This window comes from Nicotiana attenuata, unplaced genomic scaffold (assembly GCF_001879085.1).
Source record: "Nicotiana attenuata strain UT unplaced genomic scaffold, NIATTr2, whole genome shotgun sequence".
Classification (NCBI taxonomy): Eukaryota; Viridiplantae; Streptophyta; class Magnoliopsida; order Solanales; family Solanaceae; genus Nicotiana; species Nicotiana attenuata.
In genome coordinates this window covers 148,803-167,343 of record NW_017672649.1, presented here as the reverse complement: position 1 = coordinate 167,343, position 18,541 = coordinate 148,803, and the positions used below count along the sequence as shown (strand labels likewise).

General features: G+C 37.6%; 2 protein-coding genes across 3 annotated transcripts; both read left to right on the top strand.

Moving 5' to 3' along the window:
- Window positions 1-1,141: 1,141 nt before the first annotated feature.
- Window positions 1,142-12,980, top strand: LOC109213959 (zinc finger CCCH domain-containing protein 19). Of its 2 annotated transcripts, none has more exons than XM_019377807.1 (10): window positions 1,142-2,899; window positions 3,012-3,091; window positions 4,318-4,502; window positions 5,134-6,052; window positions 6,187-6,314; window positions 8,540-8,599; window positions 8,676-8,726; window positions 9,722-9,792; window positions 10,403-10,539; window positions 10,642-12,980. In XM_019377807.1, exons 1-10 carry the CDS (start codon window positions 1,380-1,382, stop codon window positions 12,726-12,728), a joined length of 5,238 nt encoding a protein of 1,745 aa, XP_019233352.1. In that variant the 5' UTR covers window positions 1,142-1,379; the 3' UTR covers window positions 12,729-12,980. The 2 variants fall into 2 exon arrangements, with proteins under 2 accessions (XP_019233352.1, XP_019233351.1); XM_019377806.1 differs by having other exon boundaries at window positions 1,143-2,899; window positions 10,403-10,554.
- A 1,126-nt stretch (window positions 12,981-14,106) lies between these two features.
- LOC109213960 (pentatricopeptide repeat-containing protein At2g22410, mitochondrial) lies at window positions 14,107-18,301 on the top strand. Its single transcript, XM_019377808.1, has 2 exons — window positions 14,107-16,558; window positions 17,513-18,301. The coding sequence occupies exon 1, from the start codon at window positions 14,203-14,205 to the stop codon at window positions 16,414-16,416; it is 2,214 nt and encodes a 737-aa protein (XP_019233353.1). The 5' UTR covers window positions 14,107-14,202; the 3' UTR covers window positions 16,417-16,558; window positions 17,513-18,301.
- The last annotated feature ends 240 nt before the right edge of the window (window positions 18,302-18,541 follow it).

Sequence of the window (18,541 nt, the reverse complement as noted above, 5' to 3'; positions counted from 1 at the left end):
TTTCTTTTTTGGTAGAAAAATATTAGGAAACTTACGAAAATATACCAACAAAAGACACTATTTACCAACAACTAGCCATTTTAGTTATTCCACCAAAAATAACCCAACAAAATTACGAATAATATACAACATTCAGAAATATAGGCAATTCTTTTTTTCAATAGTGTTATTATGATTCGTTGAAAACATATAGATGAGGAAATATACATAATTTGAGAAAGCTTGAAGGTAAGCTAGACTAGTTTGCAAATTCATTACCAATGATATACAATATTAAAAAATTAGGGAAAAGATTTTTTAAAAAAAAACGATGAGTATGGTTGAAATTCGTTGAAATATGGATGAGGCAATATACAAATTTTTAGCAAGATTGTAGGTTACTTGGACTGGTTTAGTATCAAAATTCATAGTTAAAATCGAGTTTAAAAATTATTCTGCGACACATATATCTCGCACACAGGTATATATGGATATACATGTGATACGTATTTAATATACATATGATACATATGTAATACATAAATGATACACAAATCATCTTTTTCCATGTTCATCTTCTACTTCGAATTTTCAATTCAAACCACCTCAAAACTCCACTAAATCATCCTAAAACTGAGATTCAAACTTCTTAAGATGTATCCAATATATTCCAACAACATTCACTCAAAAGAAAGCAAAAAATAAACCCTTTTTGGCTACAAATAGCTAATTGGTTAACATTTAGCTAATATTGATAATATTTTATGAATTGACTAATGTTTGTATTATTTTGCTTATGGGCTAGCTTAACTGGTAATTTCTCAAAAATATGTTATGACCACCAAGCGCAAGAATTACCTACTTACCAAACATAAGATTTAGAAAAAAAATTAACCTAAATAGTTGCTTACCTAATATGTAAACTAAAAATAGCCGGTCGAATGTATAACATATGAATAATCCATGTATGATATGTGTATAATCACGTATAATCTAATTTATGTATATACCGGCTAGAAAAAGTAAACACTTAATTCAGCAGGCTATTTGTGTAAAGATCACATTTAAGAAATACTCCAAGTTGGGCCTTCAACTGGGCTTCATCTGTCCAAGTCTAGTCCATTTACATTTTCTTGTTTAGTCCTTTAGCCCAAACTCCATAGCCTTTCTCCCTCTCTCCCTCTATCAAGAAAACAGTTCTTCATATAACGCCGATACAAAGACAAACCAAATTCACTTTTTTTTTCAATACAATTAAATCCGATTTTATACATTCATAAACATATATGTAGTACTCTCATCAGCAGCAATTTGTAATATTTTTTTCTCTATTTAATCACAGACAAAAAAAAAAGAGTAGAAAAAAACCTAGGGTTAGGGTTTGGTTGTAATCCGCTTTCATGGCGGAAGATGAAGAATCAATTTCCAATGTTAATAGCCCAATCATGACGGACGAGCTAAAAACCGAATTTGTTGTTGAATCGAGTGCCACGTCACCGACACCGGTAGTTGAGAGTAATACGATTTTGCCGGTGCCGGAGGTGGACCCACAGGTGGTAGAATCAGAGGTTACCGGAGACAGTCGTCAGCACAGTGGCGGTGGTTATGCTGATGTGGCAGTAGCTGAAAATGTGGAGAATGGCGAAGCAGTCGTAGAAGGAGAAGTAGTGGCTGAGGCGGGCCCACCTATGGAAGAACCAATGGTTACAGGGACGGAAAATGAGGAGAACAAAGTAGTGGGAGAGGAAAATGTAACGGCGTTGGTGAAAGATGAGGTGGTAGAGGCAGTGAATGCGACGGAGGAGGATGCTAGCAGTTGTTTGCCAGCTGGTACTGTTGATGAGACAGTGGTTATGACGAGAAATGAGAATGAGAATGATGTAACAATGGGGGAGGCAAATATTTCAATTGTTGAAGACAGAAAAAAGTTGGAGGACGCGGAGAATGGTGAAACAAAAATTGTGAGTAGAAATGATAATATGGAGAATGGTGAAATGGTGACACAGGCAAATGTTTCAACCGTTGAAGCTAGTAGTAGTCTAGGGTTAGGGAAAGATGGAGAAATGGAGGCAATAAAGAGCGAGGAAGTGGAAATTCCTCCTGTTGTGTTAGATGATTTAGGAGGGGTCACTCTAGAAAAAGAAGATGAAACAATGGATGCTGATGATGAGAAAACTGCTAATGAGGAGAAAGTGGTTGTGACTCGAAATGAGGAAAATGATAAAATGGCATCAGGGATAGATATTTCAGCTGTTGGAGCTGGAATAGAGTTGGAGAAAGATGTGGAAATGGGTACAACAAAGCATGACGAAGGGACTGGTGCTGAGGGTGAGGCTGCTACTGGGGAGAAAGTGGTTGTGGCTCGAAAAGGAGATAATGAAATGGTTACACAGGTAGATACTTCAGCTGTTGAAGCTAGGATAGAGTCGGAGAAAGATGTGGAAATGGATACAATGAAGCATGAAGAAGGGGAACCTGTTCCTCTAGAGGAGGATGAAGGGACGGGTGCTGAGGACGATGCTGCTAATGGGGAGAAAGTTGTTGTGACTCGAAACGAGGGAGATGATGAAATGGCATTAGGGGTTGATATTACAGCTGTTGAAGCTAGAATAGAATCAGAGAAAGATGTGGAAACGGATGAAATGAAGCATGAAGAAGTGGAACATGTTTCTCTAGACGAAGAGGAGGACGAAGAGACGGGTGCTGAGGACGAGGCTGCTAATGCAACTACTACTGAAATAGAGACTGAAACTGATATGACAGAGTCAGGGAAAGCTTCTGGAGGAAAGAGGAAGAGAAAAATTACTAAGAGTACTGGGAAGTCCAAGTCTGGAGGAAGAACTTCAAGTAAGAAAGCTATTGGAGAGGATGTTTGCTTCATTTGCTTTGATGGAGGGGCTTTGGTGCTATGTGACCGTAGGTAAAGATTGTCTGTTTTAGAAACATATGTATGTTAAAAATATGATTTTGCTTTGTTCTCATCTCATGGAATTTGCTCACGTGGTGCCTCTTTGGTGCTCTTTACTTTCTAGGGGTTGTACCAAAGCATATCATCCTTCATGTATTGATAGGGACGAGGAATTTTTCCGTGCCAAGGGTCGCTGGAATTGTGGTGAGTGCTCTATTTTACCTCTTTGCTAAACTCATCTGACTTTATTGAGTAACATGTACCACAAAGTTCTCTTGTATTAGTTTTGTAAATATAGAAATACACATTGATATGTATTTCGCACTTTGATATATTTCCAAAGTCTTCCCTAGAAGCTGAACATCTAAGCAGACAAGACTCAATATTTGGAAATTACATATAAATGCTTTGTGGAATAACTTTTTCGACGACAAATCAAACTTCATTAATTAATAACGTACCAAGATGGTGCGAAAACTATATACAAGTTGTGAAAGTGAATCTTTTCCCCTTTTTTTCTTGTGGAGTTGTGAAAGTGATTTAACCACAAGTATCTGTCAAACTATCCCAGTCATTTATACATGTAGGAATCTTCTGCGCACCTAGAAATATATGAACACAAATACAGAAGATTGGGAATGACAAAGAAAGAGAGGTGGTATTTGGTGTCATATACAATAGAATAGAAGGGAATGAACAAAGAGAAAGGTGGATTTTTCCTTCGACAGAGGATTGTGCAGTTGCAGCTGAATCCTGTATATGATATAAAGGAAGTTTGGATAACTGATACACTTAGGATGCACTAATCAAATATCTCCATTTTTATACGAGGTGATTGTAAATATCTTAAGATGGAATGGAGCTGTCTTGAAGTTCATTAAACTAGAGTGGGGCTAGTGTCAATTTTTAAGCATAGCTGGGGTGCTATTTACTTCCGCTGGGCGGTGAACAATAATGGTTACTCTGAGTCGAGTAGAGAAATGATGACTTTTGGCAACATGTAAAGTTGTTAGAGTTGTATTGTTCACTTCTTCCATCTGGTTCATAGCTTTGCGTTTCTGTCAGTTGACAGAAACTTCTGTTGGCTTGTGCTTTTTATAGTACTGTATGAAAACAATTCATTAACACGCTATTAGATTGAGAAGTTCATTAGAAAAAAAGTTCAATCTTTGAGAACTAAAATATCACCTTTAGTCTTTCTTTATTTGTACTATTCAGGATGTGAAAGAATAAACTGCTATCTTCTATCATAGTTTATTAGAACTTTGATACGTGTTTCTTCTTTTACTTGCACCTTCTTATTTATACTATTCAGGATGTGAAAGAATAAGCTGCTATCTTCTATCATAGTTTAGTAGAACTTTGAAACATGTTTCTTCATCTACTTGCCTATTGCTTTTACATTGCAGCTCTTTTTGTACTTTTTTCAGGTTGGCATCAGTGTACTATTTGTCAGAAGAATGCTTACTATATGTGTTACACATGTACATTTTCATTATGCAAGGGTTGCATCAAAGACGATGTCATCCTATGTGTAAGAGGAAACAAGGGTTTTTGCAAGATCTGCATGAGAACTGTCAAGCTAATAGAAGGCCTCAGTAAAGAAGAAAATGATGTATGTAGTTCTACTATACCTTGCTATCATCTTGAGCTGTTGATTGGATATAAGCTATTCACAACCGAGGTCGTTGCACACCCTATGGATGTGCATATTTTGACGTTGTTTAACGTTCAATTTAAATATTAGTTGCTGTAATTGGAGTGCTTAAAGAAAGATTCGAAGAAGATTAAAGAACATAATGATTGGCGACATTGGTTAAAAAGTAAGGAAGTTGGGCATGGGACAGTTAGCCCTATCATATCCATTATCCGAGCCATTTAAGTGCATAGAAACTTTGGTTATAAACTTTTATGCTACATCGAAATAGTAATGAGAGACCAAGTTAATACTCTAAGTGGGGTTGGGTTTATGAGTGGTGTAGTAGGCATATGGTGATATAGATATTGAGACCAATTTTGGTTTGTTTGATTTAATTAAATATCTAAAATATCATCTAATATATATAAATAGAATATCAAAGTTCTCTTTTATATGGTTGCTAGCAACACGAACAATTCTGTGTTTCTAAATTTCTGTTTTTCTAGTGGTAATTGATTGATGATTCTAATTTGTTCTTTAAAATGGTGGTGATTTTTAGTCTAAACCTGTAGCACAGTTCTGATCTTGTTACTCTTTGCTGGCCCAGGGTCCGGTAGATTTTGATGACAAGAGCAGCTTTGAGTATCTGTTCAAGGACTACTTGGTGGATTTAAAAACGAAGCTATCTTTATCTTCAGATGAAATAGCTGATGCCAAAAGTCCTTGGAAAGGGGCTAATGTGTCAGCTTCTAAACAAGAACTGGTTGAGGCACAATTTGACAATAATGATGATGCAGGTTCTGGTTCAGATGCTTCTGCTGAGACATTGGAAGCCAGTAAAACTAAAAGAAGAAAGCTAAGAAAGCATTCAAAATCTGTCAGAAAGGAAGAGGATGCAACAACTACGGCTGCCACTCTTAGCGAAGGCTTCTCCACTGCTGGCACCACTGAGTGGGCATCAAAAGAGATGCTTGAATTTGTTAAGCACATGAAAAGTGGTGACACTTCTGTTCTTTCTCAATTTGATGTGCAAGCTCTGTTGCTCGAATATATCAAAACAAACAAACTGCGTGATCCTCGTCGTAAAAGTCAAATTATATGTGATTCAAGACTTGAAAGATTATTTGGAAAACCACGAGTTGGGCACTTTGAGATGTTAAAACTACTTGAGTCTCATTTTCTTATGAAAGAGGATTCTCAGACTGATGATGTTCAAGGTAGTGTAGTTGATACAGAATTTAATCAATTTGAAGCTGATGCAAATGCTGACACTCCTACAAGGGCAGTCAAAGACAGGAAACGTAAACGTAAGAAAGGTGAAAACAGGGGACCTCAGTCAAATCTTGATGATTATGCGGCTATTGATGTGCATAACATCAGCTTAATTTACCTACGACGGAAGTTGGTGGAGGACCTCTTTGAAGAGGATGACAAATTCCGTGATAAAATTATTGGAACCTTTGTGAGAATACGAATTTCTGGTAACGTTCAGAAGCAGGACCTTTATAGGCTGGTGCAAGTTGTAGGTAATTACATGTAGCTTTCAGGACATTGCTTGCTTGTACCTTTTTTGTTCTTTTTGCTTTTATGTTATCATTATGTACATGCATTTTATTTGAAGCTCAACTTCTTTTTCTGAACAATGTGGTTCTGGCTGCAGGTACAAGCAAAGCTGCCGAACCATACAAACTTGGGAAGAGGACAACTGATATTGTGCTGGAGATCTTAAATCTGAACAAGACAGAGATTTTATCAATTGATACAATCTCAAATCAAGATTTCACAGAGGTGATTGAATATGCGCTTCATGTGCTCCATCATGAAATATAGTTTAGAACACCTAGTTTGGCATTATGAAATTGGTGAAGATGAGAAAAGCCGTGGGAAAGAAACACATCAAAATAAATGAAATCCTGATAAATAATTCAAAAGAACAAAGAAAGAAAATTTTCACGAAATTGTTTTTCTTATTTTCATATCACAAGGCTTTCATTACAAATAGAGTAATTAGAAACACAATTTTTGGTAAATTTTGGGCTTACTACAAAAAATTCCTTAAGTTGGCTTAGTTTGCGTTGCCACAACTGAATTATGTGAGGTTTTGGTTATCCCCTTAATTACAATTTCTAGTGTCTATTTTCGAAGAGTGGTTTCAGTTCTTTGTTGGCGCATGATCACAGAAAAAGTGTAAATAAGCCTCCACGTGGCTATTTGTTCCAACAACTAATTGTCACATGATCATATACCATTACTAGTTGTTTTGACTGTGTATTTCTTTTTATATGTTATTTTTTCCTCTCAGTTGTTTTTTTGTTTCTTTAGAACATTGGATCGAGCCCAAAAATAAGAGTCGCAACCAAACTTGTTACATTCCAAAAATGTGCAACTATAAACAGAAAGAATAATTTTATTTAAAATAAATGCTGCTTGTAAAAAATTTATAGCTGTAGTTATGCCAGAAAATAAATGGACTTCCAGCCAAACAGATTCTCAAAAAATGAGCAAGTTTAAACAGAACAAATACTATGGTGGGAAAAAATAGAGTTCCAGTCATGCTTGTTACTTGGATTCCCAAAAATGCGCGAGCTTAACCAGAAATAAGTTAATTTGAAGTAACATGCGATGTGCTTAAAATTTAGAACTGTTACTGCCCCTAAAAAATGGATTATCGGCCAATCTTTTAATAGTTCTGGCTGGAATAGAAGAGCTCCCAAATATCTGTTAAAAAAATTAGAACTTTGTTCAATGTAAAAAATTCCACATGTGTGGAGACATTCCCACCAAATTTTTGTCCAAAGTAGTAATAGAGATAAAAAATGTAATTCAAGTGTAATAGAAGCCCCGGATACTCTAAGTGCTCAAGTTGCAAACGAGCAAAGTCTAGAAGAATTTTTGTTTATTAAGCCTAAATTTTATCTATGATAGAAGTGAAAGCAATGGAATGAAGGTGACTGAAGTTCTTATCACAATATAGTGAAGCTTGTTAAAACACCAATGCTTGGAAGGTCACCATTGGAGTTCGACTGCTGTTTGCGTTGTTGACTGGCGACTGAAGAGAGAGGGGGTTATTGGAGTACTAGAGGGTTTGAGGTTCACCCTGCTAGATGCTTTGAAGGACAGGAGAATTCATTCTTGAAGATCAAATCAGACTGCATTTTGTTGATATCTTTTTGGTGTAAACAGGATTGGATAGTGAAACCCTACTAGAATTCATACAGTCTTTTGTATAGACACAGAGGGTTTTCTTTTCTTTTTTTGTTGTTTTCTGGGATGTAACCACAGAAAACTCTCTTAGTGCTGATTTTTTTATATCTATAATACCTTACCATTTCAAAAAAAAAAAAAACAATCTCCTTTTTCCTCATGCTTTGTATGGACAATGCTGTACTTGGAATCAACCACTGTTTTCCCTGCCTTTTTCTATATTCCTATATCATCTAAACACATAAAGACCATTTGTTGGGAGCAATCACTTCTCCATTCTCAGTAGAACCCTGGAAACCGGACTTCGCATAAAAGAAAACGCTGAAGACGAGGGAAGGAGTTTTGTAGCCAGAAAGGAAAACGTGGAAACAAGAGGGAAGGGGTTATGCTCAACCAGAGTTTGCCTATTGCATTGTTGTTTGGGTTGCTTTGGAGTATGAACACGATTAAAGATCATGAATTCTAAAGCAAAGGGTTTAGATACTCCATGTTTGATTTGTTATCCAACAAAAGTATCTGTTTGAGCCCCCGCCCCCCCCCTCGCGCCCCGCCCCGCCCCGGCTCCCAAAAGGAAAAAAAAAATATTTGCCTAACTGACGGTATTGCTTCATCCATGTTGTACTTGTGCGTGATATTCTTAATATTTTTCACCTGCCTCCCTTGGAAAAAAAGCAATGATCTTAAAGCTGGTTGTCTTCTATTCGTACATATTAGCACCTTCTTGATGCATTTAATGAAATTGTACTTATCGGAAGAAAAGTATTGTCTGCTGTTCAAGCTGTTCACACGTATCTCTTATGACTTGTTAGGAAGAATGCAAGCGTCTGCGCCAGAGTATGAGATGTGGACTCATTGATAGACCAAAAGTGGTATGCTGCAGCTTGATATCGATAAATACTTCTGGGTTGCACTTATTCTCATTATGCTAAATTGGTTTATTCACAGGGTGACATTCTTGACAAGGCCATGGAAATACATGCAGCAAGAGTTAATGATGTAAGTTAAACAGAAAAGTTTCATTTGAATAGTTCTATCAATATGCATAGGATTGTCATTTACAGATCTGCCAGTGATTAATAAGGTTGAAAGAAAGTAATTCTGCAGTTGGAGTGAAGTTCCTTTTTGGCAGATTATTGCTTCTATTACTTTCTTAAAACTTGGAATGAAGTGGGTTTCCGTCTCCTTCTATGTGGCTGTCTCCTCTGTCCCTGGATACACGTGCAATCTTCATGAGTTAACTTGTGGAAATTCTATGTATAAGCTATGTGTCCCTTTTTGGACTAGCTATTCAGACAGGACTGTTTATTTGACCTGCAGTGCCTGGTTCTTTAGATGCATTTTTATCTACACGAATAGTTACTAATGTAGTATTCTTTATTTTTTGTATACCTCTTGTATACTGGGATTTTTGCCCTTATCTATCAATAAAATCTTTACCTTATCAAAGAAAAGAAGTTTTGGCAGTCAGCACTTTGCAGATTAAGCGTTGGAGATGCTACTATTGTGCTAGGACATTTAGGATAGAAAATAGAAAGGCATATTGAATGCGATATTGTAAGTGGAAGTGGGAAATTTGTAGGTTTTAGATCTTTGTTTACCCTTTAGCATTCTGAGGATTGGAGAAGTCTCGTCAACACATATACCAGCCATGGTTATTGACCTCTATAAGAATTCAGAGATACACTCATTTGTTGGCTACCATAAACCTTATGGAGTTCAGTTACCCAGTTTCAACCTGTTTAACAAGCGATAATGGTTAGGTGTCAAAATCTTTTTATTGACTTTTTAAAAGTTGATTATTTTTTGAGGGTCTTTAGCATAAAAAGTTCTATTCCTCTTGGTGTGAAAAGAATTGTGTCAGGTTATGCTCTGTTCTGATTTTGTTCTTTGGTTTTGCACTTCTGATGGATTCTTTCTGCTTTTAACCGTCCTCTATTGGGTTCCCAAGTTGTTCTAATATATCTGGCCTGGTTCTTTTTGCTCATGTTCAGTGGCTGGAGTCAGAGATACTCCGTCTCAGTCATCTTCGTGATCGAGCAAGTGAGAAAGGACGCAAGAAGGAATATCCTTTGTTCGCCAAAATTTTGTCATTTCTATTCGTTTCCCTTTCCCTCCTGCCATTATCAAACTGCAATGCAATATTTGCTTGACAGATAAATTCTTCTTTGGTTTTCATTTTTTTTCTCTGGAGCAGGACCGTTAGGCCAATATTGTGTGTAGTGCTAGCCTGCTAGGGCCTGATAACAAAATTTCCTTGATATCAGAGGATGGAATAAAGTTTGCTTATGAAAATTATTATTGTTTTTTTAAAGCATATGTACTTCAGGTTATGACTGGGTTTGCATTAGAATTCAATCCCTAGATTATGAGTGTTCTGTGCTCTTGCAGTAATTCATGTGTTTCCTTTTTTTTTTTAAAAAGTTTCCTTTTAATAGTTATTTTATGTTGTTTAATAAACTTATATGTTGTTAATAAACTTATCCTCACTTTGGCATTGTTTGAATTTTGGACATTGAACATTGTTTTGTCCAGATCTAATATGGAGAGATCCACCTACACAACAGAAAATGACACCTTTAGAAGCAATTCTCCCATCCCCCTTCTTTTAGTCTTTGCTTCTTGTCGCTTGGGCTGAATCAGTCACTCTTATATACTCCTTAACTAATGATTACACTTAGAGAATGTGTAGAGAAACTACAGCTCTTGAAGACTCCCGATGAGCGACAGCGTAGACTTGAGGAAGTTCCAGAAATACATGCGGATCCAAAAATGGACCCAAGCTACGAGTCTGAGGATGAGGATAGTGAAAGTAATGATAGACGAGGTTCTATTAGTTCCCTTTTCTTCTTCATCTGTTATAGTTAATACAACTTGCTGTGTATAATTTGGAAGTTGCTGCGTCTGCATGCAGATGTTTACATGAGGTCTAGAGATTCAAGTTTTAGCCGGAGAGGACGTGCGCCAGTTTCTCCAAGAAGCAATTTTTCTCCAAAAGAATCCTGGGGGGCTGTAGGAAAAGTTTCTTCAAAGAACTTGGAATTAAACAGGAGTTCCTCTGGTAAATACGTTTCAAGCAGAAGTGAAGATGGTGCGCATTCTGGAGGGGGACTGAATGAAGTTACATGGAATGAAGGAAGAGATAGGGAGACAGAATCTAAGAATCTGGAGAAGCCGACGTCTGCTGCTAATTCCGACCCAACTGGACGGAATAGCCAATTTTTGTCAAGAACGGAATCATTTTCTGGTGCGTCATCGGTAGGTTCTCCAGCTATACTCCAGAGTAAGGTTGCAGAAACTTCCATCAAGATCAATGAAGCTGAAAAAATGTGGCATTACAAGGATCCTTCTGGTAAAACACAGGGACCATTTTCTATGGTCCAGTTGCGTAAATGGAGCAATACAGGATACTTCCCTGCTGAATTGAAAATATGGAAAACTACGGATAAACAAGAGGAATCTATTCTTTTGACTGATGCATTGGCAGGGAGGTTTGATAAAGTGCCATCAGCAGTTGACAATATACTTTCAACAACTGTTCTGCAAAAACAAGATGGAGAGAGAGCTCAAGTCGACCAGAATATTGGATCTCAGAATTCTCGTCGTTTGGTTCCCTCTGGAGGTGGAATGACTTCTTCTGGTGAAGTTTCTGCTCTTTCTACGGAGAGTTGGAGTAACAGTGATTCTATGAATCTCCCTTCTCCTACTCCAAAGCAGAATACTGCCGGTTGGGTTGGAGGAGATGGATCTGCTGTTACAGCTGCAAATTTGTATCCTAGTGGTAACAGAGTTCTCCAATCTCCTCCCGCTCCACCAGATGGTGGGATTCATACTTCTACTTCTGTTCAGAATTCTGGTGTGCATTCAGTTAGAGGATCAGATAGTAATAATGTGAATTCTGGTAGTGATTTTGGTCTAGCGCCCACTTCTGAGCAGGTAACTGCTGCACAGTCTGGATATTCTTTGCAAAATGCTCAGTCATTTGCTGCTAGTAGCGAACAACATACAGCAGTGATGAATAGCCAACTTGGTGCATGGGATGCAGCAGCTCTCCAAGCAGAATCTCTTGATATGCAGAACCCTAATGTGGATGTCAATACTTGGGTTGCAGCTGCACCTTCCAAGGGAGAGCCAAATGTTTCTGTTCTGGCACCAGGTCAGCCCCAGGGATATGGTAACTGGGGTACTATGTCGTCATCTGTTCAGAATGTTGCTGGAAATTATTCAAATGCAGGTGCCTCAGTTTTGCCTCAACCTGATTATTGGAGAGCTCCAGCTCAAGGCAGCCAACAGAACATACAGCCTACAACTATGCCTAATGTTCCATGGGGTGGTTTGCAAGAGAATATGAGTTCTGCTTCAGCGTTAAGACCTGAAAATAACAATGGCTGGGGTATGATGCCAGGAAATCCAAATGTGGGCTGGGGTGGACCTGTACCAGCAATCATGAATGTGAATTGGGGAGCGACTGTTCAAGCAATGCCTCAAGGGAACACAAATCCTGGGTGGGTTCCCACTGGGCCACTTCCTGGGAATCCGAACCCCGGATGGGTTGGACAATCAGGGAATCCTGGTGTTCAGGGCTTGGCGCCTGGAAATGCCAATCCAGGTTGGGTCGCTCCAACAGTGAGCTCAGGATCAACTATTCAAGCGCCTACATCTGGTAATGGGTGGGCGGCTATAGGAACTGGAAATCCTGGAGCACATATCCAAGGACCATCTCAAGGAGATTCAAATCAAGGTAGGGGTGCACCTAGTGGAAGTCGGGGGACAAGAAATAATGATCACCATCAAGATGGGAGATTCTCGGGTCAGAGGGACAAAGGATCTCATGGTAGTAATTCTGGTTACAATAGTAGGAACTGGGATAGGCAATCGTCTTTTGGAAATAAAGGGCCTGGAGGTTCATCTAGAGGTGGCTTCAACAAGAATAAGCCCTGCCCATATTATCCGAGTGGTCGGTGTATAAAGGGTCCTAGATGCAATTTTCTTCATAACTAATCAGGAGGAACAAGTAGTAATAGTAGGAGAAAGGTGATTTTGTACAGTGATTTCGTCTCAGTTTTCTTTAGTATATAGGCAATTTTGGTGTTCTATATTTGTAAAACTTGTGCAGATTAGTAGCTCAGCTCTCATCTGATCTGATACAATCTTTTCCAGTAGCTAGAGTTGGCCTGCTTCCATATCAGTTTTTTTTGGTTAATTTTATGTTATCAGCTTCTAATAAAAGCCACAGGTGAGCGTTATGCCATATGTTCTCCTTGTTTCTTTGTGTCCCTGTTGTATTATGCTTTGTACTTGGAAAGTTTCGGTTAACACACAAAGTCCATATAGGTTTAAACCATGAAGTTTAAGCTAGCACAAAAAGGCAATAGTAGACTTCTCTATTTGAGAACTTATTGGACCTTTTTATTATCAACTTCTACTGCAGATTGTAAAAACATAAGAAACGCCTGGCTTATCCAAGGATATGAAAGAGGATAGACTTCTCTTTTTTCGACTTTAGTTGAGATTTCTAATTACCTATAATAGCTTCGTTTGTTCTGATATTTTTTGGCTTTTACAGTGAATAGTTATTATGCATCTATAACAACATTTGATGTTTAAATTTTTTTTGGTTGTTATAGATAAAAATTATCTAAAAATCAATTATTTTCCTTTTTAATGTTATATATAAAAGAAAGCTAATACATTATTAATAATTTCATAGCTAAACATATAAAGATATAAACTTTAAGGCAGACAACTTAAAGCTACCTAGAAAAATAAATTCTTTTAAGATTGATGGAAGAACTTTGTAATTGTAGCTTGCTTTGTAGATTTATTCTCTTACTAGCGATATAAAGCTTATTGGAGAAATCCAAATTTTCAGCAAAAAGGTATCCAATAGCTTTCCCTTAAAGACAAACTAAGAGCTTAATAGTTAAATTTTCTATCTAAGTATTTTTTGAAATTTGTCCAATGGAAAAGATATCATGTGCAAATCTTCAAATCTTATATCTTATGCAAGATAGAAACTTTGTTTAATAGAAAAGATTGTGTGCATATTTTTAAAACTGTTATTAGTAATCTTAATGTTTCTTTATGGCAGTTATAGAAGGGTAATTTTATAAAGAACGTTCTACTATAAATATGACCGTTACTGTTATAGGTAAAAAGCTGTTATAGATAGGTATAATATAACTTAAAAAGTCGATTCTAAGGAAAATTTGGCTTTTACGGTGAATGACTATTATGGTGAATGACTGTTATATAAGGACATTGATATAGAGAGTTGTAATGGTATCTTTGACAATTCTCACCAAGAGTAAAAATACCTCTATTTTCATCTTTGGTCATGTCATTTTTATTTGAGGACAATTGCAGTCCTTTTGAATATTTGTTCATCTGTTACCAAAAGTTCCAAATTTGTCCTATAAAATCTGTCTTCATTCTTCTTCCAGCTGCATATGGCTAAAGTTATAATCTTCCCAAGATGCACATCATTTCTACATCCTTAAACATCAACTGCTACAAATCACTAAACCATTTTAGACTAAAACCACTCTCCAAAATCCTTTCTTTTTATTCTTCTTCTATAATCCCCTGCTCTAAATTACCCCACTACAAAACCAAACTTGAAAAATCCCAATGCAAATGGAGAACAAATCATATATTTTCCCAAACCAATCCACTACTATCACTTTTAGAAACCAAATGCAAATACATGACTCAACTCGAACAAATTCAGTCTCAGATGATTATTACTGGCCTATTCTCAGATGGGTTTGCTTCAAGTCGTTTAATAGCCTTTTGTGCCCTCTCAGAAAACGGTAATCTTAATTATTGTAAAACGATTTTGTATAATATGGAAAACCCAAATACATTTTCTTGGAATATGGCTATAAGGGGTTGTAGTGAAAGTGAAAATTCCAAAGATGGAATCTTTTTGTATAAACAAATGCTTACAATTGAAAACACAAATACATTTTCTAGGAATATGGATATAAGGGGTTGTAGTGAAAGTGAAAACCCCAAAGATTCAATTTTTTTGTACAATCAGATGGTTTTAACTAAAGGGAGTGAATATAGTTGTTTGAAGCCTGATAATCATACTTTTCCTTTGTTGCTTAAGATATGTTCTAGATTGGATTTGTATTATATGGGTCAAGAGGTTTTTGTGCATGTTTTGAGGTTTGGTCATGATCATGATGTGTTTGTGCACAATGCAATGATTCATTTTTTGGTTTCTAGTGGGAAGTTGGAGGATGCAAATAAGCTGTTTGATGAAAGTTCTGTGAGGGACCTAGTTTCTTGGAATTCATTGATTAATGGTTATGTTAGGAGTGGGAGACCGAGGGCGGCATTGATGGTATTTGATAAGATGAAAATAGCATCTGTGGAGCCCGATGAAGTTACTATTATCGGGATAGTAGGGGCATGTGGTCAGCTTAAGAATTTGGAGCTAGGGAGAAAGTTACATAGCTATATTATGGATATAGGCTTGAATTTTAGCGTACCACTTTGCAATGCAGTCATAGACATGTATGTGAAGAATGAGAGTCTACACGAAGCAAAGGCTTTGTTTGATAGGATGGAGGAGAGGACTATGGTAAGTTGGACTACAATGATTAGTGGGTTTGCTAAATTAGGCCTTTTGGATGAAGCGAGGAGGCTCTTTAATGAGATGCCTGAGAAAGCTATTGTACAGTGGAATGCCTTGATCGGAGGTTATGTCCAAGCTAAGCGCGGTAAAGAGGCACTGGCTTTGTTTCACGAAATGCAAAACATGAATGTAAAACCTGATGAAGTGACTATGGTTAGTTGCCTATCAGCTTGTGCACAACTTGGCGCACTTGATATTGGGATTTGGATTCACCACTACATCAAAAAACATAAGCTTTGTCTAACTGTTTCACTGGGAACTGCGCTTGTTGATATGTATGCCAAATGTGGTAATGCGGAAAAGGCACTTCAAATTTTTCATGAGATGCCCGTCAAAAACTCATTGACTTGGACAGCTGCAATTGGTGCCTTAGCATTTCATGGAAATGGACGTGACGCTCTATCATATTTTTCGAAGATGGTTGACAGTGGCCTGATACCAGATGATGTCACACTTCTCGGGGTCTTATCAGCTTGTTGTCATGGAGGTTTGGTTGAAGAAGGGCGAAAGCTGTTTGCTGAAATGAGCGCAAATTTCAAAATTCCTCCTAAATCTAAACATTACTGTTGTATGGTGGACCTTTTGGGCAGGGCGGGGCTTTTGCATGAAGCTTATGAGCTTGTCCAGAGAATGCCAATGGCAGCTGATGCTTCAATATGGGGAGCATTGTTTTTTGCTTGTCGAGTTCATGGAAACGTCGAGATTGGGGAAAAGGCAGCTCTGAAACTTCTTGAGTTTGATCCTAGTGATAGTGGAACTTATGTCTTACTTGCTAATATGTATGTTGAAGCAAATATGCGGCATAAGGCACGAGATGTTAGGAAGATGATGGATGAAAGAGGATTAGAAAAAACACCTGGTTGCAGCTCCATTGAAGTAAATGGAGAACTTTTTGAGTTTATTGTTAGAGACAAGACACATCCACGGTCCGATCAGATTTATGAAAGTTTGATTCACTTAACGAGACATATGGAAATAGTTAATTATTTTCCATTTACCGGATATGACCTCCTACTTGATACTGATGTTTACTGCGCAATATGAGAAATCCGTCGCCAAACCTACTTAAACTACATAAAAGCTTGGCCCCACAGGCGATGTTCCAATGATTAGGAGGGGACAGGAGTCGGCCTGCAATCATCAGGCCATGAGCCTGACTACTTGATCAGCGCCTTCTCCTGCTGAGGTATTGTGACTTGCATTTGAACACTTCTGCATTACTCCAGGGCTCATTTTAAGATCATATTATCTGAATATTTGTTGGTATCTTGCTAGATGCAAATTTTGTTTCTTTCTAAATTAGTTCCTGTTATGTTGACCAACTCTTAGGTCAAATTTTAGCGGTTAGTTATGCAGCTCACCACACTGTTTCAAGCGTAGTGGTCATCCTGATCTTTTAAGCTGAAGATGATATCAAAATCCTACTCTTTATTCTTGCTAAGTCAGTGAAAAAAAGTTTACTCCTTATTGTATCACATCTTGTAGCTTAATTGTAGATTTGGAGAGATAAAAGTTATCAAAAGTTAGCTCGATTGTTGCTTGCTTTATTCTTAAACTCTTTCTCATAATTGCCATTATGGGTATCGTCGTCCTAGATTAGGGAAAATATATTAATGGGTCTCAAAGATTGTAGCAGCTAATGCTTGCCATTCTCAAGGGTTTGTCTGGTACAATATATCCCACTATTGTACCAAACGACCCCTTAAGAATGGGGTGGGATATCCAATTGGACTAGCTATCCCACCTTCTATATGGAATAACTAATCCCACCATTTTAGTGTAAAATTTATCCCCAGATTAGTTAATACCTCTGACCGAACATGGGATAAATACAATTTCAAATTCTATCTCGAGATTATTATCATTATCCCATGTACCAAACGACCCTTAAGAGTTGTAAGGAAAGATAGTGTCACAAGATCGTTTCGTCCCGAAGTATAATATATGATCAAACCATTCGCCATATGAAGGTTTAATAAATCTCATAGCCTTTTGTTTCTGTCCAAGACATGGCCTAAGTATTCTGTCGCCATTTTTCCCTCCCTTTTCTTTTCCCTCTTCATTGGTACCAAATGTTGACATCCCACAAGAATAATTGTAATGTGAAATATACTTAAATGTTTGAATTTCTTTCAAGCAGGAGCACAGGACCTCAGTTAGCTGTTCAGGTAGAAGGATGATGAGATGATGGATGAGCTAAAAGGTTTTGTCTGTGAACATTTTCTCAGCATATATTGGCAGCAGCCAAATACAAACCCCAGCACAAGGATTTCCAGAAGTGGATAATAATCCAATATAAAAGGGCAGCCCGGTGCACTAAGCTCCCGCTATGCGCGGGGTACGGGGAAGGGCCGGACCACAAGGGTCTATCGTACGCAGCCTTACCCTGCATTTTTGCAAGAGGCTGTTTCCACGGCTCGGACCTGTGACCTCCTGATCATATGGCAACAACTTTACCAGTTACGCCAATACTCCCCTTCATAATAATCCAATATCAGAACCTGAATTTACCATGACTCTGTTTGCAATGGGATGAGAAAGCTTGGCGGGCGAGAGGGGTCTGGAAGCTATGCGGATGTTTTTCAACACTCCATCCGCTTAGTTGTTTTAGACTCTGTTGCAGAGGCTAATTGGCAGAATTGAGCAACTGGAGAGCCTAAACGTCATTGAGGATGAGTTCATCAGTCAACAAACGAATTCTATCTACAAATGCTAATATTATGGATCGGTCGACTTCTCATGATTGATTGTCTCATCAATTAGCTCAGACAAGCTTGGAGAGGTGATCTGAATCGCTATCAGAGAGAACTGAATTTAACGTGCAAAGACGGTACTATCTACAAACTGATTTGGATTCGGGCACAAAGTTAGAGCCCAAACCTAGTGGTCATCAAAAATTTCTGTGAAAATGTGATGTGCTTCTTTTCTAGATCATGAATTTCCTTGTATTACTACTCATAGATGGGTTCTTCATACTAGTCTTGAATCCTTGACCTAGTGGAAAACTTTAAAGACAATAAGCATTTACTCAACTCCAAAACTCAAGAAAGACCAGTCGTTGTATTACTAGTCATTAAGTTTGAGAAACCTTAAAACTTAAAATAAAAAATATTTTGGAACAAGATGAATGACAAGAAAGAACAATTAGTAGACATCGGGTGAAATTTGG